Source organism: Vicugna pacos, chromosome 4, assembly GCF_048564905.1.
Source record: "Vicugna pacos chromosome 4, VicPac4, whole genome shotgun sequence".
Taxonomy (NCBI): Eukaryota; Metazoa; Chordata; class Mammalia; order Artiodactyla; family Camelidae; genus Vicugna; species Vicugna pacos.
In genome coordinates this window covers 59301984-59326790 of record NC_132990.1, presented here as the reverse complement: position 1 = coordinate 59326790, position 24807 = coordinate 59301984, and the positions used below count along the sequence as shown (strand labels likewise).

The 24807-nt window shown below is 42.1% G+C and overlaps 1 protein-coding gene across 3 annotated transcripts; it reads left to right on the top strand.

The window, feature by feature from the left end:
* The first annotated feature begins 785 nt into the window (after window positions 1-785).
* On the top strand, window positions 786-24775 carry TXNDC8 (thioredoxin domain containing 8). 3 transcript variants are annotated; one of them, XM_072958986.1, is made up of 6 exons: window positions 786-893; window positions 4271-4375; window positions 8463-8522; window positions 10922-10987; window positions 23683-23748; window positions 24670-24775. In XM_072958986.1, the coding sequence occupies exons 1-6, from the start codon at window positions 870-872 to the stop codon at window positions 24730-24732; spliced, it is 384 nt and encodes a 127-aa protein (XP_072815087.1). In that variant the 5' UTR covers window positions 786-869; the 3' UTR covers window positions 24733-24775. The 3 variants fall into 3 exon arrangements, with proteins under 3 accessions (XP_072815087.1, XP_031532976.1, XP_072815088.1); XM_031677116.2 differs by lacking the exon at window positions 23683-23748; XM_072958987.1 differs by lacking the exons at window positions 23683-23748; window positions 24670-24775 and adding an exon at window positions 15691-15774.
* Window positions 24776-24807: the final 32 nt, after the last annotated feature.

Here is a 24807-nt window from a genome sequence, read left to right as displayed (position 1 = left end):
AACCAGAAAGAAGGATTTTGCTGTTTTTTGTTTTACAGTAGAATTCTGCTATTTCTCACTTTGTCACTGTTGTGACGCCGAGGGAGAGTGGAGGAACACTGGTCATGGCCATGTTTGGGTTTTTTTCTGACACTGAATTCTGGAAAATGACGAACCACCCTGTGCAGGCTTTGGCAAGCTGCTGCTATTTTTGTAATGCTCAGCAGCTAAAATGTTGATATTTTTTAAAGATTGTGAAAACAGAGAATAGAAGACAAAAACTCCATGTGATCCGTGAAGCCCCAAATATTATCGGGGTCTTTGCAGAAAAAGTTTGCCAACCCCTGATCCAGTCCATAAAAGTGAAATTTCCTTACCTCTTAAGTAATTGGAGCCAAAGAACCCAGTTTAGGGACTCTGTGACTCATAAAGCCAAATTTATAGGAAACATTATTATAGGATTAAGGCTTTGGTGTCTTTCTCCACTGCAAAATAATCCCTTAAAAATCCTAAGTGAAAATAACTCATCTGTTAAAGATTACCTAGCTTATTGTTCATTTGGTGGTGGCAGGGGGTGGAGGAGGGGAGGGCGGGGCTTGGAAATAGGTGATAGAAGATTAAAAGGAGACAGGCACGTCACTGATCTGGCACACCAGGCCAGCAGTTGGCTGATTCTTGGCTGACCACACACTGACTAACTAGTCATGGCATAAAAATGAAATTAGCTCCAGGCCTGCCAGAGTGCCAGGTTCTGAGATGTCATGTTTAATGATGTCATAGAGAACTTACCCTTAGGTTCCGGCAAGGACCCTATAATTACTAAGAGACAGCTACGGTGAGCCAACTAACCCAACAGCAAGAGCTTGGTCAGCAGTTCCCAGGCGTAAATCATGGTGCAGAATATCAGAGACATGGCAAGTATTTTTTTGGCTTCAAGGAGTATTTCAAAAGAGACCATCTTGAAAACAGATTTGATAAACTTTCAGAATTATTTCCTTTGTTGCTCTGTAACAAGAGATTTTTTAAAAATTTTTTATTGAAGTGTAGTTGATTTACAAAGTTAGTTTCAGGTGTACAGCAAAGTGATTCAGTTATACATATACATACAGGTATATATTTTCTTTTCAGAATCTTTTCCATTATATGTTATTATAAGAAATTGAATATAGTTCCTTGTACTATACAGTAGATCCTTGTTTATTTACTTTATACATAGGAATATATATCTGTTAATCCCCAACCCCTGATGGATCCCTCCCTGCCCTTTCTCCTTTGGTAACCATAGTTTGTTTTCTATGTCCATGAGTCTATTTTTGGTTTGTAAATAGAATTTGTATCACTTTTTTTTAGATTCCACATATAAGTGATACAGTATTGATATTTGTCTCTCTCTGACTTACTTCACTCAGTATGATAATCTCCAGGTCCATCCATGTTGCTGCAAACGGCATTATTTCATTCTTTTTTATGGCTGAGTAGTATTCCATTGTATATTTACACCACATCTTCTTTATCCAGTCATCTGTTGATGGACATTTAGGTTGTTTCCATGTCTTGGCTATTGTATATAGTGCTGCTGTGAACATTGAGGGACATGTGTCTTTTTGAATTACAGTTTTAAGAGGAGATTCTTTTTAATGCTTACTCTTCATGTTGTTTCTTGAAAGATAGTGCTCTCTAGGGAGTAGCCAAGAGAAAAATTGATCAAAAAGACTTTTATGCCTTCCTGCTTCTCATTTCTTGCTCTGACTCTAGCTGGATCCAGGCCAGCTCCTAACATATCCCATCCTTACCTGATCCCACTGATTTTACCTTAGCTGTACCTGGAGAATTTTATGGAAGTAAAATAGTCCACGTTTGCCGTACCCTAGGAAAGAGAACAGAAACTCCAGGCATGCCTATAGAGTAGGGGCAGGAAAAGTGATGGCCAAGGGCTTCAACAGTTCCTTAGGTGGTATTTTTTATAAAGCTAGTTTCCATTTATTGTCCAATGGCACTGCCATAACAAATCTAAATACATATATAAGCCAGGGATAATTCTGTTTATCAAGAAGAAAATTGCCTCTAAAAGAGCAGTCAGGGGCCTACATCCTTTACAGGAGTGGGCATTAGCATCCAGACTTGCTGACTCCGACCTCATTACAGGAGGGCCAGGAGCTGGAGGGAAGGGGGTCACATGGGGCCCAGGCCTTCCATCTCCCAGCATCCTCAGACTTAAGACTTTAAACACTTTGTCCAAATGTACCTGTATGTAAGGTCACAAATATGAGACTGACTAGACTGAAAGGAGGCATTGCCATGTAACTTTGATATAAGAAAATGTTTTCAAATAGCACACTTGCTAACAATTTGAGGTTTTCTGTTTTGTTTTGTTCTGTTTTTTTCTGAGAATCTCACAGAATATTTGGGTCTCACTCATCCTCTGAGAAGCCCTCTCCATCTGCTCCACAGGGACCTATCATGAGAGCCTATAGTCTCCTTTATGTCCTTATTTAAATGTCACATTGAGTTGGACCTTGGCCACCCAGACTGCACTTGTCATCCAGCTCCCATCCTTCCTTCCTTCTCTATGTTTCTCCTTTTTTCTTTATTGGCAGTGATCACTAACTCATTATATATTTTACTCATTAATCTTACCATTTGGCTTCCCCTCAGCTGTGAGTTCCACAAAGGCAGGGGTTGGAAAGCTTTTTCTTTCTGTCCACAGCTTATCCCAGCAGCGCACCCCATTCCTGGTGTAGAGCAGGCCTCGGGAGGTACATGTGGAATCACTGTGTATACAATGGGATGTTCCCTTCAGAGAACTTGGCCAGGTCCAATTCATAGGACCAGCTAGGCTAGTCACACCCTAACAACTACTGGGATGTGAAACGAGTCCAGGGGCTCGTGAGGACAGCATCTACCTTATAACTTCAGAAGCAAGTTAGAAATGGAGGCTTGGCCTGGCTCTGTGCAATGTTAATGGCCCCTCTCTTAGAGGAATATTGGTAAAGGAAGAGAGTGTCTTTGAGCCATCAGTCCCACTCACTTGAAAGAAAGCCATTTGGCAATGTAATTGTCAAAACTCCCCTCTTATAGAGTGTATGACATCTGTGAATAAACCCCATCCCTAATCCAGTGATAGGCGCTGATTTACTTACTTCAGAGAGTGAGCCCATCCCTCCATCTTAATCAGTGGTCCAGGGATGAACACAGCATTGCATTTGAGCCAGAGAGAGGAAGAGTGAGCCCCACAGCTGTGAAGAACTCAGGAGATGATTTCGTATAGCGGTTAAGAAGATGGACTCTGGAGTCAAGCTTACTAGGTTAGCAATCCCAGCTACACCACTCACCAGCTGGTTGACCATGAGAAAGTTAATAAAGTTAGTTTTCTCATCTGTAAAATGGGGGTAATAATAATAATACCCACTCCATAGGGTGGGTGTAAAGATTAAGGACGGGAGTACCAGGCAGGGAGTAAATTAGGTACTATCTTGCAATTCCAATGAGAAAAGGAAAAATAAAGCTTGAACAAAACAGTATATAGCAGCAAATTATTCACTCATCAACTAAACACTCCATGAGCACCTACTGTGTGCCAAGAAGGGGCCGCGGAGGCGCAGGAGTGAATCAGGATTGTGTTCTGTAGGGACTTGTTGGGAAGACAAGCCATGTATGAACTAACTGGTGTAGGAGAGCTATTGTTTGGAAAGCAATCAAGCGTAGTTACCGTGATCTGAGGCCCCAAGAAGGGAACCCTTACTTTGCTTAGATGATACAGACAGCTGATGGTAAATTCACCTAAGACATTCAGCAAGAAGCGTGTCTAATCCTTAAATGGATGGTTTTCACTATAGCTTTTTAATAACGATCAGCCCCCCCAAACACCAAACGAGACAAAACCAAGAAATGATTCAAGGTGTTAGGTTACTTCTTTTAAATTTCACTCTCAAGGCATGTTTAGGTCCTTGTTTACAAAAATCGAATATAGATGCCCACTTTGAAGAACCGTTCATCACCACCCTCCACCCCTCATCTCTCGCTGGTCAATCCCGATTTCTCCCCAGAGGTATCCAGCCATTACCACCACCATTACCAATCCATTTGGGAAATGGAATTCTAATCTTTTTTTGTGGGTTTATTGTCACTTATATATAGTTAACAGATAAAAATATACATGCCCTCAGGGACATTTAGAAATGGTTGGGCCCCCGGGACAACATGGGGGTGAGGCACCATAACTCAGCTGTCATTTTATTCCCTGCAAGACTTTATGATGATACCCATTTCCTCATTTATGTTCTGGTCTCAGGATGAATTAAGAAAATTTTTGAAAGCTGCTGGAACGAATCTTGTGGTGGTTGAATTTTCAGCAAAATGGTGTAGTCCTTGCAAAAGGATTTATCCTCTTTTTCGTGTAAGTATCATCAGTATCTTTTTCACACTTTTAGAAGGAATTTAAAGTTCCCAAATTGTTCTGCCAGTAAATCTTCAAAGTTGGCTCTTATGAGCCATTATGGAATCATATTTCTGGGAAGCATCCTGATAAATCTGAAGGTAAAAGGCTAAGATCTAATAGATCATTCGTACAGACATCGGAAGATTAGTACTACTTGTTGACGGATGATTCTGCAAGGAACATCAAGACGTGAAAAAATAAAGAGTACAATTGTACAAGAAACAGATTATTCATAATAATGACATTTTACCAAAGTTCCAGAGTTCAGAACTTCCAAATATCGGAATAGATTCAGCAAAACATGATACTTGTTTTTAACCATAGTGTAAAAGAATGAACTGCCCCCAATCCTTCAACACTATTATCAGAACAAATCCTGAGTCCTACATATTCCCTTCATGTCTGATCTACTTCATGAAATAATCTAGTAAAATACACCACTTAGTTGTAATTGAATATTTATATTCAGATCTTTTTCCACATATGTGTTGGTTCATATTTTTATCGTCTCCCGATTATAATTTTAATGTCTCTACAATGTGTTATCTAGTTAATTTTCCTACTGCCCCATTTAAGAGTTGTCCCATTTTATTTATTTTTGGTGAAACATGCTGCGGAAAGAAACTCTGGGTATTTCCATTTCTCCTTACTGTGCGGAAGTTTCACGTTTACAATTTTGTGAATTTTATTCCTTCAAATACAAAGTTTTGACTTCTCTACACAACTGAAAATACGCTGGCTTTTGGTTTTTTGCGGGGAGCCACTCGTGACGGAGGGCTGCCGCGCACAGAACTTGGGCGTAAAACCCCAAAGTGCAGGGCGCCAGGCTCTGAGATTGAGGCTGCCGAGCACAAAGGTTGGGCCTAAACTCCCACAGTGCGGGGCGCCCGGCTCAAAGGTCAATTGAGTTAGAACAATCTCTGTCCCGCCACCCCTTTTACTAAAGAATACACCAGGTGCGCTAATGCCTGAGGCCATTAAGTCACAAAGGACCTTCAGAGGGAGAGATATGATCGGCACACAAATCAGTGATTTTTTAGAGAACAATCACCTGAGTTAAAAATATACGAGTCACGATGTTAGTTTATAGTTTAGAGAAACAATATTTAAGTTTATGACTTTTGTCTTATGATCCTGCTTTGGGGAATAGTTGATCCGGGTTTTTTGGGAACACTAAACAATAATGATGTCTTTTAAGTTAATGATTTTAGTACATGTTGTTAATATGCCCTAAAACAATACCGCTGCCTACGTGCAGGAATGTGTGAGCTAATGGGTTAAAATCATATAAATGAACTGCTGAAAATAAACTCGAGGTCCACTCTTGACCTAGCGTCTTGCGGGCTAGAGTGAGACCCTCTCAACCCCAACTTGTCTTGTCTTGCTGTCTCTTTGTCACGTCTTTCCTTTTCTCAGTCCTGCAGCACAGGTTTCTGGACCTGATCGATTGTCGGCTGGCACCGACAGTTTTTTTTTTTTTTCAGTGAGGTTTCTAACATTTCAACTTTTTTTTGACTTAAACTCTTGAATCTCCCTGAGTTCATTCTGAACACAGTCACAACCTTTGATATTTAATTTTAAAGAGATGGATATTCAAATAGGGAAGTGGGCTACATGACATCTCAACCGTCATTCTATGCTTAGAATTCTTCGAATATCCAAGGGGGTACATTTTAATATCTGACAGGTCCCTGATTCTGACAGTCAAAACTTTGAGCAAAAGAGTCCCCAATGTTTAGCTTCCAAAGTATAAATATCCTCACCTGCTACGAAGTCAAAGCCAATCAAATCCCAGTCTGGAACTCTAGCTGCAAGGGAGTCCCGGGAATCTATCTGTTTCCATTTCCAGGCTCTGCAGGAAGGTGGAATGAAAGTTATTTGGCTAAACCGTTACTCAAGACATTTTCAGATACACAAGAACTAAAACTTGACTACCCACAGGGTCTCTGCTAAAGGATGTATTGCAACAAGATAAAAAAAAGTGAATCCTATGAAAATGAACGTTTTAAGAAGTGATGTAAAACTTCTAAGCCCTGAGTGAAATCCCATTTGATCTGGGCCTTGGTGACTGAGAGCAGGGCTTAGCAAACTTTTCTGTAAAGGACCAAAGAGCCAGTATTTTCAGGTTTGAAGGCCATATGATCTCTGTCATATATACTCAGCCTTGATGTCATAGCACAGAAGCATGACAGTGGTGAACACATTCACATAAAACTTTGTTTACAAGACCATGTGGAGAGTTGGGTTTGGTCTATAGGGCATAGCTTACTGATTCTGGGCTAAGAGGATCACCAGGTGTAGAACCATAAAGACCATTTCTGGAAAAAGGGAGGGGATCCACTCATTGAGAAATTGCATGATGTGATCGTGGGAAGGCAACACCCCCTGAGGCTAACTTACAGTGTACACGGTGGAAGGGGCAACACACAAGCCTTTGAAAGGAAGCTGAGCCAGATGAAGAAGGCCCTTGTGTTACAGCTTCATGAGTTGCTATAGAGAGTCAACAGAGAAGAGTGTGTAGAAAGGTTTTGCCGTGATATGTGGGTTTTAGGAAATACTCTTAGCAGTGTTGTATAAAAGTGGGCTGGAAAGACAGAGGCAGGTAACCCAAGGCCAACAACAACTGAATGATGGGTTTACCAAAAGTAGAGCAGGGGGTTTGGGAGAAAAAAGGAAGGATAAATTCAATAGACATTTGAGAGCTGAGATCAGCAGGACAGGTGACCAGATGGTAGCAGATTACATGTGAGGAAGAACAGAGCAGAAGGAAGAGTTGTTGAGGGCAGAGGAGGGTCCTAGGTAGACGGAGTCAGGTAGAGAGAGAGGGCAGTGTTCACAAAGGGAACCCCAATTGAGCAAGGAACCCGTATCTGTACCACGTCTTCTGGCTACTACTCGATACAGAAATGACAACCGCTCTTGTCCCTGTCCATTTCCTGTCAGACTCAGGAAGCTCTGAAAACTTCATAAATAGGACCTGACCCTGGGAATCAGATTTCCACATAGGTCAAACCCATTCCCCCTGGCTCCTACCCGGGAACATCCAAATAGCTGGAAATTTGAAAGTTGCAAGTTAATTCCCCCAGACTTCTTCAGCGGCACTGTCTTCCTGCCAGGCGTGGAGATGCTGCCAGTCAAAATCAGCATCTTTGTTCTGAAAAAGTACTCTGTAACACTAAAGGACTTCGTGTTTCTTATCCAAGAGTTTTCCCCCAATTTCACCATCTTGATGGGCCACCGAAGTGGGAACTCCCACGTTGGTCACCTTCTGTGGACAAACCACCGGAGAGAGTGCCGATGACGGAGCTCTGCACGTGTCCATCTAATCAGCCCACATCGTCTTCTTCCTGCTTCCCCGTGGGAGCAGCCCCCAGTGACAGCCCCATCTGTGGTTGTCTCTGCTGGGCCAAGCTCTGGACACCTCACATCACCATCAAAGAGAGGTTTCATTTGAAACAGGTCACTGGAAATGCTTGAGATACAACATTAATGCAAACAAATCAATATGCTATTGTGTCCTCAGAGTATGAACACAGCTGTCTGGGAAAAAAAGGGAGGGAAGGAGGGAGGGAGGGAGGAAGGAAGGAAACCCAGGAGCTGACATTGACAGGCTGCTACTGCTGCATCTGGTACCACCAGACCCATTACCAACACCGTTGTCCATGTAGCTGCCAAAGATGCTTCCAGAACAAACAGAAGCAGAAGAGAGTTGTTTCTGCCTCCTCCCATTTTCCTGCCAAGGCTTCCATTTGGCAAAACCTAACTGGAAGACAGCCAGCCGGCAGAGGATTCTGGGAAATCTAGTTTGATCCCTCGTAGGACACACACTTTAGGTTCTGGTTCGGCAGTTGATCTTGGCTTGACCTTGGCAGCATCCGACCTTTGACTTTGGTGCTAGAAGTTCTAGGTGGTGGTGCAATGCCAGTATGATGCCTAGCTCTCTTGAACAACCTTTCTTTTCTTGTTTTTGCCCCAAGACACTTCTGCTGTGTAACTGAATATTAACATTAAGCTAACGGGGCATTTTTATTCTTTTGCTTTGAAGGCAATGTCTCAGCAATACCCAGGTGTAATGTTTGCCACCGTGGATGTGGACGAGGCTCGGGTAAGAATCTGAAGTCCTTCCCTGGAGATAGTTAAATTCGATGCAATGTCATTAAGAGCATGGTCTCAGCATTTAGATCATCCATTTAAAGTCAAGGCGAATTTCACAATTTTTTCTGGTGAAGTGTAGTCAACTCCTTCATAAAGCTCTTTTATATATATATATACATACATACACACACATCTTTTTTTAAGATAGCAAATATGTAGTTCTCCTGCTGCGCCCTCCCTTCCCACACTATGGGTGAACTCACTAACCAATCTCAGTATTCTTCACCACTTGCTCTGGATGCCGCCCCACAGTCCTGCTCAGCAGAGCGGCTCTAGGCAAACAATACCAATTGGATGGAGTTGGGCTCAAGGTAAAAAAAGATTTTCTGTAACAGATTCACCTATAGTAGATTTGCTAATCAATTTCTAATGCCTAACTCAATGCATGACAGACATTTTAACATACCTTGCTTTCCTCGTGCTCTGTCTTAGGCTTTTTGTGGAGTTTTTTAAACATCATGAGGAGTTCCAGGAACTCCTCCCCTGAAGTCCCCGGAGCCTTTCTTCCTCACCTCCACCCCACCCCCAAAATAACCAGCCTGGCATCCTTAATCAAAATGTGCTTATTATGACACACAATGTGTCTACAAAATTACTCTTCCTAACATTGGTTCATTTATAAACATGAAAAGTAACAATAACAGGTGGCCTGTGCATACACTGGATTGAATTTGAGTTTTAGAATCACAAGAAAAAAATACCTATTATTCACCCATTCTGCCCTATCATAGTTGTGTGACTTTTGACTTCTTATCAGTTCATCTCTATAGACTTCAATTTCTCAGATGTAAAACAAGGTACTAATACTTAACAGACTAGGAAAAGATTTTTTTTAAATACCCCAAATATATGCCATACTACCCAGAACATACTAGAAGTTCCATTTTTCCATTTCATTCAAAAGCATGACAGTGTTTAATTGCTCTTAAGGCTGAATCATATGCATTTGGAATACACAGCGAGGATCATTGTCTTTTTGTCTTTTTTATATTCACAGAGTTGTGCAACTCTGACTACAGTCAGTTTTGGAACCTTTTTACTTCTCAAAAAAAAAAAAAACACAAAAACCTTGTTCCCTTTAGCAGTCACCCCCAGTTCCCTCCCCCAACCACCCCGATCCTAGGCAACCACAATCTACATTGCCTGTAGATTTGCCTATTCCGGTCATTTCATATAAATGGAAGTACAGAATTCATGGTCTTTTGTGACTGGTTTCTTTCACTTAGTGTAAGTTTGCAAGATTCATCCATGACGTAGCATGAATAGTTTCTCCATTTCCTTTTATTCGTGAGTAATATACCACCTTTTATTTTTCCATTCATCCTTTGGATGGGCATTTGGGTGGTTTGCAACTTGAGCTATTATGAAATAATACTGGTATAAGCATTTGTGTATACATTTTCATTTCTCTCGGCTATGTCTCTAGGAGTGGAATTGCTGGGTCCTGTGGTAACTCTGTTTAACATTTCGAGGAACTGACAGATTGTCTTCCAAGCAGCTGCACCGTTTTACATTCCCTCCAGCAACCTGTGAGGGTTCTGATTCCTCCATACCCTCCCTGACATGCCTTACTGTTTCCCTTTTTGGTTGTAGCTCTTTGTCTTTTACAGTGAAACAAAATACACAATTTTCTAATCGTAATTTATTCAGTGTTGTCATTGCTCTGGTCATGAAGATTATCATTTTGTGTGTGAGGGTGTGTGTGTATGTTGTGGGTGGCAGGGAAGAGATTTGTTTTGATCCTATGGGTGGCTAATTTTCTTTCGACTCTTAGGATAGATAAAAAGGGGCATTTGAAATCAGACTGTAATGGATGAAAACAATTGGAATTCTGACATATTTTCTCGTCTCTTGGCTCCAAATCTTTCACAAAGCTGGGCAGTGAAGAGTCGTAAGGCTTAAAGGAAAGAAACATGTAAGATTTACTTAAAATGCAAGGCATTCTATCACCCCGTGTCTCAAGTGTGAGTTATAGAGAGACCTTTACTCATTCTTATTTTTCGCAAGATGCTCTTTCCATATTGGGTTCCACTGGGGCCCTTCTACAATCTTTCTCAAGCTCTTTTCAGTAGAGCTCATTTTGTCCTTCTGTCCATTTTGTTTTGGCCCCCGTCTCTTACCCGTCTCCTCAAGCTCCTTGATGAGAAATTCCAGGAACAGTCATTTTCTACTTTCACATTCCTGGAGGCTTTGTGGATATGTTAGAAAAGTTCCTGGCAGGAGAATCTGTAAAGTATCAGCTGTCCCTTGGCTTTCAGGCCTGCCTCCTGAGAAGTCACCAGGAACCATGCTTGGTCCAGAGAGAGGATACCAGAATTGTGACTTCATTCTGTTTCTTTTCCTTCCCAGGAGTTGGCCGAAATTTATCACGTCAAAGCAGTACCCACATTTCAGATGTTCAAGCAATTCCAGAAGGTATGTTTCCATAGTAACCAGTAGATTGAAATAGATTATAGAACCATCAGAGTCGGGGAAAAAAAAAAAAGGCCTGGGGTATCCTGGATGGATGAAACAACTGTATATATTTTTAATCTTAGCCATGTGATTTTTAGTTTATGAACTTTACATATTGGTAAGGGGTTAAAAAAAAATAACATGAATTGTAATCAATCTCCCCATTCAGACCATATGAGGTGTCCCTATCTATAAGAAATACCCCACTATCATCGCTATCTGGGTCCAAACCATCAAAAAAGAATCTTACCCATAAGACATAATTAAATTCTTGCACCAATGTTTACAAGTTGTTCACAACACTTGGGTGAATGTTAATCCCATGCTATCACAAGGCAGTATAGCCTAATGGCTTCCCACCTCCTAGCAGTTTACTTAACAAGCTCTTTGTGCCTTAATTTCCCTATTTGTGAAAACACAGATCATAACACGTTTTTCCCTCTCATGGGGTTGTTGTAAAAATTAAGTGAATTAGCATGGCTAAACTTTGTAGACCCATCCTGACATGCATTAAGTGCTCAATAGCTCATGTTAGCTGTCATCTTGAAGATATTAATGGAACAAAATGTCTCTCATGTTAGCTGTCATCTTGAAGATATTAATGGAACAATATGTCTAAACTACTGGGTATGTGATGAAACTAGTAATTGTATATATGCCTGGGAGCATTGTCAGTGGTGCGTATCTTATGAAAAGTGATTTTGCAACATACTTAAGAGGAACAAACTGTGCATTCCCTTCCCCACATTATCCCACTCCTGGGGACTCTGGCTACAGAAGTGCCTCATGGAAAAATAAACAGCTAAGTGTTTAGTAATCGTAGAATTATTTCTATTACAATATGGAAATCATCTAAATGTCTTTTTTTTTAGTAGAGTGGCTAAGTGATTTATGATCTATCTATGCAGAATAGTACACAATGAAAAAGAGTTATAAAGACTATATGCAAAGTAAAACAAATTTCTTACTTAAACTTTGTAAAGATTATGTCTGTCGTATGGAGAATGAGAGCATCTGATAAGCTAGCTGTAGGATTTTCAGTTTCCATTTGCTTGTATATGTTTGCTGTAACGTTGTTGAAGCAATGGATTTAAATAATTTTCAAAAAAAAATCCCACTATCTATTGCCTCTCTTGACTTTTTACTTGAAAATTGAAACCATTTGACGTAGGCATCCTCAACTCCCCCACCTACATTGTCAAATTATTTGTGTCATCTTTTATTGTCGTCTCCCCCTCTTCCATCTCAGAAAAGAAGATGCCTCCTCCTTTGAAGTCAGTTCCGTCCATCTCTTGATTGCATCTCTCCCTTCTGTGCCAAGCTTTTACCCATCAGTTATCCTTTTTCAAACCTGGTGTTTGGACCCTTGCTGTTCTTGCCATCCGGCTACCATTCTGCATTCTCTATTAACAGTTCTCTGATTCTCCTCCAGGGAACCAAGTGCTTTCCTCTTCTGAGTCCATGTGCTTCCTTAGGGCTCCTTCTCCAGGCCTTGACCAACCAGTGGACTCCATCCCCATCAGGAAGGGGCCCTTCACTCCAGTCAAGCCAATCCAAGCCCAACCTGAGCTAATTTCAGGACTTTGCTTACGCAGCTGTGTGAAAGCCTTCTCTTCGGAGTGCACTGAACTTGAACTTGCAAAGACATGAGACTGATGCTACCACAGCCTGCTCGCCCCCACAGGGAACCCAGAAATGAAGCCACCATACGAAGGCTAGCAAGTCAGGCCAAGAAGTACCAATGGCATTGATTAGACCCTGGATCTATCCATGCCTGAAACCGAAACTTGCCCCATAGAGTCTTCAGTTATGTTAACTTAGAGTTGCTTTTTCAGGCATTTGCAACTGAACATTTTCTAATGAATAGCTGATGTTCTCTCAGACTCTTCTTCACATCATGGTCTAATTCTTGAAAGAACTGAATATATTTACCGCTTCCAATTCCATTCATTCCCTCATCTACTCTCTTGAAAGTCAAGACCCAATTGCAGTTCCAAGCCCACTTCTGTTTGACTCAGCTCTTAACTTCATACATTTTTCTGATGCTTTTCCAAGCCCAAGTGCCAAGGATCCTCCAGCACCTACTTTAAATGGCCATTTCTCAACCCTTGAATTCCTTGATTACATAAAAGCACGATTAACTAATCACCTCTTATATTCCAGAAACTTCCTCATCTGTTGGCTTCTATCCCTGAGTCCTCCCCAAGCTCTCCTCTGGCTTCTTTGTCTCCTGCTGTTCTCAAATATATGTGTTTCCCAAGGCTCTTTTTTTTTTTTTTTTCCCATTCTGCCTCTCTCCGTTAGTAATTTCACCCTGACTTCTTGTTCTAGCTGTGAATTACCTTTCACTTAAACAGTAGCCCTGCTCAAGCCCAAGTTCATGCCAAAGCTCTGTTCTCTTTTCCAGGTAGACCCTTGCACAGCTCCAGGTAGGTCATGCCCGCTCGATACCCCTCCCCTTCCGTTGTCTACAGAATCACGACTAGACCCTTGCATTCAAGTCTGACTATCAAGTTTCTCCATATTCTGGCCCCGTCTGCCTTTCCGAGCCCATTTTTGTTTGACTCAGATCTTAATTTCATACATTTTTCTCATGCTGTTCCAGGCACTTGGAATCATTTATATCTTACTTGAAATCCCCGTACCTAAGAGAATCCCCCCGTAGATTAAAAAAAAATACTCATTTTGTGTTTGATGAATGGGCGAATAGGCGAATGCTGGTGTCTTTCCCTGCATTCCACTGCCAGCTCTGCCTCCCTGCCTGATTCTGTCCTGATACTAATCCGACTCAGAGAAAGTTTCTCTCCAGCTCAGAACATCTTTCGGGTTTCAGCCCTTCTGCAGATGGAATTGCCACTGCTCAGCAGTTTGTTTTATAAAACAAACCTTTGGGGTTTCAACTGATTTTGTGTCTAGGCTCTTGTGCAAATCCATAGCTGTGCTTTTGAGGAAAGGCATGGCCTCATTTGGTCTCAGTTCTATATGGACGAGGAAGAGCCCTCGCTTGGGGGTGGAGGGACTTCTTATGCTCAAGTATTTCTGAACTGATACCCTGTAGGGTGTGGATCCCTTTTGAATGAATGGAACAGAATGCCTGTGTTCTAGGATCACTGAGGATCTCAAATTGGAATTTCATGGCAATCAGCTAATGGAAAATGAAATTAACTGAACTGATGACAGTCAGTGAAGCTGATCTACCTGCTTATATTCTGAGACCAGGGTCATCCAGAAGGCCTCTAATTGTAACGTGGATACCCATGTCCCAAGACATTTTCTTAAGAATGGAATTTCTCATTGCATAGTACTAACCTAGCATCCTGGTTATGGAGTTACCTTTTTTTTTAACTTGAGATTATTTATGTTGTAATGTCAAATGCGTCTACTTCTAAATTTTGTTTTTATCTGTGTGTAATCGAATCTCCAGAAAGATTCATACCTGAGTCAGTTTAGATATCCTTTGTAAACCTGCAGAAAAGATTTATAACATTGACTCCATTTGACAGAGTATCAATCCTTGAGGGGAGGGTATAGCTCAGTGGTAGAGTGTCTATTTAGCATGTACAAGGTCCTGGGTTCAATCCCTAGCACCTCCATTAAAAAAATAATAATAAAAGTAATTACCTCCCCCCCCCCAAAAAAAGAATATCAATCTTCTGTGCAAAAGACAAAGGCCAAAAAAGGGAGGGGGAGGGAGATAATAGAGACACTATATTACAAATCTTTTACCTCTTTTGACTTAACCCCTAGCATTTGGTATCTGAGTAGCCCTGTGGGGCTTCTGCAAGGTCCCCACTTCTAACCGTTGCATTCAGAGCTGCAGGCAAACCATGAGAGCTTGGAAATTTCCCCCAGGTTCTACCCAATAGTGGTCTGCACAGGAAAACCACTGGAACCAGAGGAAGTTTGGGGTGGCCAGGCAAAAAAAAAAAAAAAAACCCAAAACAGTCCATGTGAGTTTCCCTCCCCTCCAATAGAATTGACTAGGAAGGCTGCCAGTGACATTCATTGTTTTCGTGGGGATAGAGAAAAATTAAATTTACTTCTTTGAGACCACTTCTATAAATGTGCTCCCCTCTTTAATCTGGGAAGGCACAACTGAAAATTGACTTATTGAAGCAGTTAAGTTTTGTTTTTCTAGTATTAAAAAAAAAAAAACCTGAAGTCTAATTTCCATGAAGAAATGTTCTAAGAAATGTCTTCACATTTCTGGTAAACATCTGGCAAAGAGCCACTGTCCATTAATGTTTTTAAAAATGTACAATGGATAAAAAGCCTTGTGATAATTCCCCACAGAACAGAGAGTGAAGAGAATAGTTACCTCCCTTGAAAATATGATCTGCTTCTTTGCATTAGATCAGAAGGCTTAGGGAATCCCTTGGGTTTCTCTTTTTTCCATGCTGCCCAGAATCTCAGGATTACCTCCTCTGCTCAAATACAATAGCCCCCCTTACCTGCAACTTCCTGGCACTGCCTCGGTGCCATCTCCACACTGGATCATCCTTTAATGGTTTTGTTATTTTATCTTGCCCTTGAGTCTAGCTCATGTCAAATATTTTCAAAATACATAGGCTATAAACAAAATAAAACTTAAAAAACAAAAAACTAAAACAAATAGAGCTACGTAACAGTGACCTAGGATCATGGTGGGTAATGGGTCTTCCTAGATACTGGAAGTTTTCATGCACACGTTGGATGAACACCTGGCAGGGATACGCTGGAAAGAACAGCTGTAATTATTTCACAGTTTTAGGGCAAAGGACAGCCAAAGCAAATTCCAGGTAATAAATAAGGGGGGCTTTTTCCTTCCTGCTGTACTGCTTCGTGTTTTCATCTAGGACATCGCATCACGTCCCAGTGAGATCAATTGTGGTGAATGAAAGAAAGAAAGAAAGAAAGAAAAGACAAAACAAAAAGTGCATTCCTGTGGTATCTTTCAGATGGAGCATCCAAAACCTTGGCTGATTTTTGTAACCAGAATATTACACTGCATCCTATTATAAGTAGTTCATGAATTTGGTTTACAGACCCTCTTACAATCCAGTAAAGAGTATAAACTGTCTCTCCAGGAAAACACACATATGCATGTAAACTGGAGTGTGCATATAGTGTTAGGGTATTCATCGAGCCTCTGAAGCCCATTAGTAGATCCCCAATGTTAATAACATTGGTTCCAAACCAAAGTTGGTGTATGTGTATGGAGCAGAGGAAAGGAAGAGTAACAAAGATTTAGCAAGTCTTGGCCAACTGCTCAAGTGTGAGCCAGTTGTCAAAAGGTGGCCCCATCAGTCGTTCTTTGATACGAGAGTGAAATGGTTTCCAGAAGCTCTTAGGAAAGATGGGATATGGGTACATAAATGCTAATAAGTGAGTTGTTCACAAATGAATAATTCAAAAGAACTGAGCTCTCATATTAAGCGGGAGGAGGCCCTTGCCACGGGGCTCTAGCTGAGCTCATGGACGTCGTTGCCAGCAAGCACTCTCCTTGAAGTAGGTACAGAGATGGAAAGAATCCCAAGTAAGTGGCATCATCATGTGCTAGAAAGAGGACAGGATGGGAAGCAGGGGTCACAGACTCGATGTCTTCAGGGGCCAGGCAGGGACAACAAGTGAGACAACAGGAAGTGAGGACGATGGAGGTCCCTGTAGAATCACCCTCCCAAATGCTCCTTGTTCCAAGTTCATTAAAAAGTGTTTGACCCAACCCCCCACGAGTGTCTGCAGCTAGCTTTTGCCGTCTCTGGAATCAGATGAACCCCAGCTCTGCTTCCTATTAGTGGGGGACTTGGGAATGTGCCTTAAGCACCTTAAGGTTCAGTTTTTTATTTGTTTTTGAACTTTTTTTTATTGAGTTATAGTCATTTTACAATGTTGTGTCAATTTCCAGTGAAGAGCACAATTTTTCAGTTATACATGAACATACATATATTCATTGTTGCATTTTTTTCACTGTGAGCTACCCCAAGATCTTGTATATATTTCCCTGTGCTATACAGTATAATTAAGTTTCAGTTTTATTCTTTGTGAAATAAAGACATCATCATGTGTCTTTGAACTATTGTCATGAACATTTGTGATGATGTAACTAAAGTGCCTAGCGCTAGACTTACCACATACTGTAAAATGTGGCCATCATTAGAGTCCCAGGATCTAGCTGTGCACCTCTCTCCCTGAGAATTTACAGATAGAAGTTTAGAAACAAAGGTTAGGCGAGATCTCCAAAGCTCTCTGGGTAACTACAATATTCATTTAAGCTAAGTCATCTTAACCTTCAGGACTTACCCACCGAATGGTACTCAGCCTTAATGGATTGCGTTAGTTACAGAGAGGGTCTGCATGATGAGAAGAAAAGAACTCTCACAGGGTCTTCAGGGCTCTGAGGAGGGCAGATCCCTAAAAGGGGTTACGTTTCAGCCCCATAAGTAGCTGATGTATTGGCAGAGAGTAGTTGACTGGAGGAGGCAAGAACTAAGTGACATGCAGGGAAAGTCGAAGTATAGCAACTGTTTACCACCATTTAGCAACCTTTAGCACCATTGCTAAAGATGGAGCTCTCAGCTGTAGCAACGTAAAGGCAGTAATTACTTGTGTACCACTTTTCTGCAGGGCAGGGATTAGGGCAAGGCCAGTGTGGCAAGATATTGCTGGTGCAAGGTGGAAACCTGTCTTCATTTGGATTTTTGATGTTCTGTTCATCATGGATTTGGGGCATTACATTTTAATAGTTTTTAAAATATTCATTAAGATATTATTTATCGTATTTATTATTTATCTTAATGCTAAGTTTTTGGCACCCTTAAGGGTACCAAATTTAACATTTTTTCCACCCTAGTCCCAGCCCTGTTTTTCCCTGAATTTTAATTGTTGAACTACAGGAGTGTGTTTCATTCAGTGATTCGCCAGAAGGATTTACAAGACTCAATAGCATGTTATGTTCATAACTAAGATTTACTACAGCAGAAAGTACAGAGTTAAAGCAGCAAGGGAAAAAAATGCATTGTTGGAGTCTAGAAAGGTCCAGCACAGACTTCCAGTTTTCTTCCTTGTTCAGGGATATGCAGGAGAGTGCTCTCTCTAGCAGTGAACTTCTGGGACGTGTGTGGAATGTCTCTGCCTAGGGATGCCCGTTTGAGTTGCTGAGTTTGAGACCTTGGTGGGGGGACTAGTCACGTAGACACATCTTGCTAAGTAACCATTGCTATACAACCAGCCATGACAGTGGGAACTCAGGACCCCACCAGTAAAACCAGGTGAACATCATCCATATTCAGGTTTATGCAAAACAACTTGAGAAGCTAATGTGGCATAGTCCATTGCTCCAGATGTGTGGAACAGAATCACCCATCACTAACACAGAGAACACTTGGAGGACCACATTTCCTAGGGGTTGATGAAGGATCAATCATGGTTCTCTTGGAGACAGGCAAGGAGTGCGTCAGGACCCGCTACGTTAGCTTTTTTCTCACATGGAGTTGTGGAAAATCACAATGTCACCTTTAGTAGCAATAGTGCTAAATTGTGCTCATTGAAGAACATGGCTTAGACCCATGTCAAAAGACTTCCTACTAGTCCCTTGAAGCCTAGACCTTGAGATGACGCACCTATGGGAGAATCTGGGGCTGCAGAGGAGAAACTTACCCACCCAGATGGAGAAAATACTGCTGCTTTTCAAAATTATTGAGCCCCGAGAATGAGGACAGAGGGTGAGAGCTTTCCAGGGCTATCTGTAGAAGGCAGATGTCAGACCCACATCAGATGTGCTTTCCAGAAGGAGAACAGACCCGCCCCTTGAGCAGAACACTCCCAAAACGGGAGCAGAGAGGCCAGAGCTCAGCTGGTAAGCTCACCTCTGAACTTGGGGAGGAGTAAGTGAAGGGACATGGGACACAGGTCTATTTTCCCAATACTGGATGGTTGAGCAGAATGTTTAAAGAAAACGTGAGAACAAGAGTACATGCCATTGAAAGGAATGGCTCCCAAACTGTTTTTATCCCGGAGAACAAAAATTCCACCCCACACTTCCAGTAGCGTGCAGAATGGCATCTCCTCTGACCTGAGTCCAAAGCCACTTGTCCTCTACTCAGGGTAGCTTGAGATGGATTCCCACAACGTTGGGCTCACGCCTCCGTTTTCGACCGAAAGCCCTGTTGTCCTGAGTGACTAGCCCTCAGGCAGCTTCAGTTGATGGTATAGAATTAGGTTTGGCAAACTACAGCCCCAGGGCTAAATCTGACCTTCCACCTGTTTTTGTAAATAAAGTTTTGCTGGGACACAGCTCAGCCCATTTGTTTAGGTAGCTGCCTACAGCTACCTTCGGACTACAATAGTTGATCTGAGTAGTTCTGACAGACCATAAGGCCTGCAAATCCTAAAATAGGTGTTATCAGGCCCTTTATTTAAAAAAAAAAAGAGCTTGTCAACTCCTAACATAGAAGCAGCAAAGCAATTTAGTCATTATTTATGCCACCAATGCGCTAAGAAACAGTTGCCTAGGTGGTTTCTCAATCTGCTGCAGGAAGATGAAAAGTGAACCAGTGTTGTTACTGAAATCTCACTATTGCAGCAAGTTGAGAAGAAGGCCAGTAGAGACGAGGAAGAAATTAGGTAATAGATCACTCTTATACGCTCTCTTCTTGGATTCAAGTGCATGTAAATTCAAGCTGTTGGAAGCACTATTTCAGATAGGCTGTGTCTTCTTGGTTGGATTCTGCTCAACTCCAAAAACTTTAATGGACCTGCTTGGATTTATTTGCAGGGTCTCTGCCCTGGGTGTTGTGGAAGTCAAAGAGGAAGTGTACAAACACCTGCAATATGATGCATATGGTTTGGGGGAAGGAATGGGTGTGGGTGGAGTCTGAGACAGAAGCCGAGATAGGATCAAACAGTAATTAACACTGTCCACCTCGCAATAGAAGGTTGAGGTACTTTTAGACGTTCTCTTGTCAGACATAGCCTTGTCATCTTATTAATCAGTTTTAGTGCCTTAATAAATCCTTCCTAAAGAAGAAAAAGAACATCATACTATTTCAGATTACAAAGTTGTAGTGTACATGTGAATATTTCTACAGCCATTCCCCGACAAGTGTCTTGCATCAGTCGGTTGGTTGGGCTTTTTTGCCTGTGTTGTCATTCTTGCTGTTTCTTTGAGAATTTTGTTGTTGTTGTTGTTGTTGTTGTTTTTAACTCACTGCAGATGTCTGTAAATTGTTGAGCTTTCATACAGCTGGTCCAGATATGACTGTGGTGTTCACTCAGCCACGTTGCACATCAACTGGCCAAGGCATGTTCTCATCATTCTAGGAGTGTGTCACTAGTCAGAATCCTTAACTTATATTCTCAGAAGTCACTGCCTCTCTAGCCCTTTGGCATTTTCCCAGTGATAGGAATAGACTATTTTTTTATAGGTGAATGAATGTGTTTGGCGTGAAAAATTGCCTCTCATTGACCTGGGTGGTCCGTAAACGGAGGGGGAGGGGTTCACTTTATTAATCTCTCTATTTTTATCTGTTTGAAAATGTCCTTAATAAATATTGGAGTATTTTTTTGATTGTTGGACGCAGGTGGTTCTGTAATATATGGGGACAGCCACCCCTTATCCCACTGGTCTTTGCAAACGGGAGCTAAAAACTTTCATCAGCCGTCATTACTAGAGTGGCATGAAAAAAAATGAAGGCATTGAAAAGAGCAGGGTAAAAGCTCCTTCCTGACACCTCTGTGGAGCATGCCTTCTAGAGGTACAGCCAAACATTCAGGTTATAAAGGAGAAAATATTCTCGGTGGAAATTGTATGTTATTTGCCTTGCATACCTGTCCCTTCCAAAGAAAGCTATGTATGAAATAAGCTCTTATCACTTAAGCTGCTCCTCACTCATTAACTGTATTTATTAAGCTCCTGTATGCAAAGCCCCATGCTAGACAGGGAGACACACATATCACGGGTGCCTTTGGCAAACTGGACAAAGAAAGAATAAAATAGATCACATAGCACCTCCTCCCTGAAACTTAACACAATCTTGGACCTGGACCTCAAGGACCAGAAATCGGCTTAGCTCAACGAACTTCAAGTCTAGCACCGTTAACAGAGCACCTACACTGGGTAAGGTTCTGGGCTGGACACTAGACATGTGGAGAGAAAACTACAGTACAGTCCCCATCCTTGGTCTAGTGGGAGAGACAGATTAAAAAAAATCAGGTCTTTAATAGTGGGATGTACTGGGTACAATGAGATGACAGAGAAGGACTTGAGGGAAGTCTTCATGTGTTAAATCTCGAAGGATGTTTAAGATTAGCAAGTGAGAGAAGATGGGAAGAAGCAGAGTTATAAAATGTCGTGGGTGAGGGTCAGGAATTATTTGACAATCACACACCAAGAGTATAAAATTATCAAATTATCACTAGAATGTGAACACCACGAGGGGATTTTATTTTGTTTTGTTCACCACATGTCTGACTTATGGAAGGCACTCATTAAGTATTTATTAGATGAATAAATGAATCCACTACAACGTGTTACTAGAGTTCAGAGTTTATGGTGAAGAGTGACCCTAGGCATAGACAAGAAAAAATCAGGAAATCCTGGTATGAAGTTTCGATCTTATGATGAGGGAGAGAAACCCTGAGAAATTTTTACAAAGGATAGCGTGATGAGATTTGTGTTCTGAGCTTCAGTGGGGGAAAAGGACCTAAGGGGCGTAAGACTGGAGACAGAGAAACAAATTATAAGCTCTTGCTTAAGTCCAGGTGGAAACTGATGGGGTAAAAAATCCATGGAATTCAATGACAAATTTAAGGTCACCTAAAGCCATGCAAATGGCTAGCATGAAAAAGACTGGCAATACCAAGTATGGTCCAGCCTGGGGAACAACCAGGAACACTCATCCCCTGCTAGTGGAGTGTAAATTATTACAACCACTTTGAAAAACTGGTGGGTGTCTCCCACTAAAGCTGAACTCAGGCGTCCCCATTTCAGCTAAACAACAGAACCCAAAGAGAATGGCCGCTCACATGCCCCCAAAGATGTCCCTACAAAGTTGTGCTCCTGGAAGCACTATCGATCATAGCCAAAATGGATAAACTGTGTTATAGTCATGCAACAGAATGTTTTTAAAAAGCAAACAAAATTTTAAAAAAACAGAAAAATGAATGTACTGCCATTATACAGATAAATCTCATAAGCACCATGTTGAGTGAAAGAAGTCAGATGCAGGAGAATACATACTGTAGAATCCCATTTATAGAAGTTCAAGAACACCCTAGGCTAACTTACGATGAAAAATCCCAAATAGTGTTTGGCATTGGGCACAGGGCAGTGACGGGGAGCTAGCTGCCAAACTCCATCTATCTCTTGATCTGGACCTGGTTATACAGGTGAGCTCTCTTGGCAATAACTCCCCAAAACGTATGCTGAAATTTGCGCAATTTTCCGCATGTGTATAACGGTTTTAAATGTGGCTTCAGCTTCCCAGCTCAGGGAACAGGGTGGGCGATGGTGCCCTGTACTAGGTTCTAGGTATCTAGAAGGAAGAGGAGATACCTTCCACAGTAGCTAAGGCTCGTAGTGCACTTGGGACTTCTGGCTGCCCTTTGGTGGCTGTCCAAGCGTCACAGCACAGGCATGTCATAACATGGAAACCACCGCTTCCTGGAAATCTCCCTTCAGGGATATGCTTTCCTGTTGCTAGTACCCCGACAGATGGTGCCATCCCTTCACGGGGGGAAGTCTCCTCCAAGAAGAAAAGCCCGTCTTTAGGGACCCCCCAAACTCTGGCTCCACACTGGTTTTTGGCAGTAGCGGGGAGACCCTCAGATAAGCAGACATAATTAGATCCACTAGAGTTACTGCCATAAGGATGACAAAAACAGCTTCTTCTCACCCAGTAGGGGTGCGGGTGTCTGCAATTACATGGCGGTGCTCATGGGGAACAGACCCTTCTTTGCCGGTGCCTTTCTTCCGCTCAGCTGTTACGTGTGCCTTCACTGGAGTCCAGCCCCTCCTGCAGCAGAGGAGTAGAGGATAGAGGCTCAGGAGGAATCTTGGACAGAAGCCACGAGGAAGGATAAGTGGGAGCCACTGCAAACGTAGCACCCTTCCAGCTCCTGTGGGGAAAGACAGGCTGAGACGGAGGCGGAAGCCCAGGTCTCTCACAGCCTGCGTTCCACCCCAGCGTGGGTGACAGGCAAGGGGCAAAGTTCCTTTCCGACTAGATCAAGTGGTCTAGGAGGTCCTGATAACCCCGAGCGACAAGGGTTAAAAGAGCACTCCCCAGCCCCCACCCTCCGGGCTTATGGAGCAACCAAGGCTTCCTTTGTCTCACCTTGGGCAGGAGTTTCCTGGCAGTGGGTTCAGCACCTTGGGCAGTCGGCTAAGCTTAGCATCCTTTTCCTGCCCCCTGCCGAGTCCGGTCATTCAGTCAATCCTGCCAATGTTACTGCCAGGACTACTTGTCTGGGTACCTGCGCTGGCCTCAGAGGAGTTAAGAAACCCCCTTATGCCCCAGAGGCACCATCCAGCTGCCAGTGACTCTTAGGAAGGAGACGATCGCAGGTCCTTTCTGACACCTTCCTCCCCCGGTGGCCAAGGCCAAGAGAACTATTTATAGAGGAGTTGGCTACAAACCAGACAACCCAGATAAATCATGAAATTCTGCACCCACACTTAGGTAACCCTATTCTCAAGAATCAAAAGAGCAATTTGCTGTAATAGAAGTGGATCCCTGAACGAGCCGGTAAGTGAAATGGGATCAAGCCAGAGGCACAAAACTGGGTTTACTTTCGAGGAACAGAACGGCCCGTGATGCCTGTGGGTGTCACGCTGCTCCCTGGGGAAGGAGAATCCTTAGATGTGGGTGTAGTCTCTTCTCTTCTGCACACTGAGCACCGAAGTTAGCACTAGACCTTTCTAACCCCTGCTCCCAAAGTCCTGCCACCCCGTCTTGCTGCTGAAATCTCCCTCCCTGAAAACTTAAGTCTTCACCCAATCTCAGCCTAGTTTACCCACATTCTTCCTTCTCCCCAACTACTTCATACATTTGAAACTAAACTGATAATGAATAGTAAGAGTCTTTAATTTCCATATTTCATCAAATAGAAGATGCTCATTGGCAGATGGACCATTATTTTATCTACTACTGAAAAGTGTTCCAAATAAAATCTACCATCCACTGTGAAATGTGCCCTGACTCAGAGATGTGCGAATTGGAAAAGAAAATGTGCTTCTTAGAATCAGTTGATTAAAATACTGTTACCTGGACAAAAAGTCAGGGCATGAGAAATCACAAGCCATCTGAGTTCAGGGAATCATGCATGTGAATTAACCAGCCCTCAAGTGTACAAAGGCTCTGAGAAGTTTCAATGATTGGTTTTCCTCATTTCCAACAAAATAATATGTTTTAGATCTTAGTTTAGAGGAATATTACAGAGAAATAGATACATCTGACAAAACATGAGCATAAACAATTTCGAAAAGGTGCCACATAATGAAAACATCAGGACTTGAACGTGCTTAATGTGTATTTCCATTTAAAGTATCTTGCAGAGGATGGGAATGAGCAGAGGATAAATTTACCAGCAGGAACAAAATTGCTCAAAGCTTTATCTTTGCGGTGTTTGAACCAATTCGTATTTCACCTTTGTGTATTTGTGAACAGATTTTTGAATTTTGTGGAGCTGACCCTAAAAAATTGGAAGAAAAGATTCAAGAACTCATGTAAGCTGATCTCCAAGGCGAAATACACTTGCAACGTTGTAAAAGGCCACAGTGAACGTGTTTGGTTTCTTCTCTCCAG

What these genes read in the sequence shown, in the direction of transcription:
- TXNDC8 (XM_072958986.1), top strand. Translation starts at nt 870, where the DNA reads ATGGTGCAGAATATCAGAGACATG. An exon ending in TGCAGAATATCAGAGACATG is followed by an intron (nt 894 to 4,270) that starts GCAAGTATTTTT and finishes TTCTGGTCTCAG; the next exon opens with GATGAATTAAGAAAATTTTT. An exon ending in GGATTTATCCTCTTTTTCGT is followed by an intron (nt 4,376 to 8,462) that starts GTAAGTATCATC and finishes TTTGCTTTGAAG; the next exon opens with GCAATGTCTCAGCAATACCC.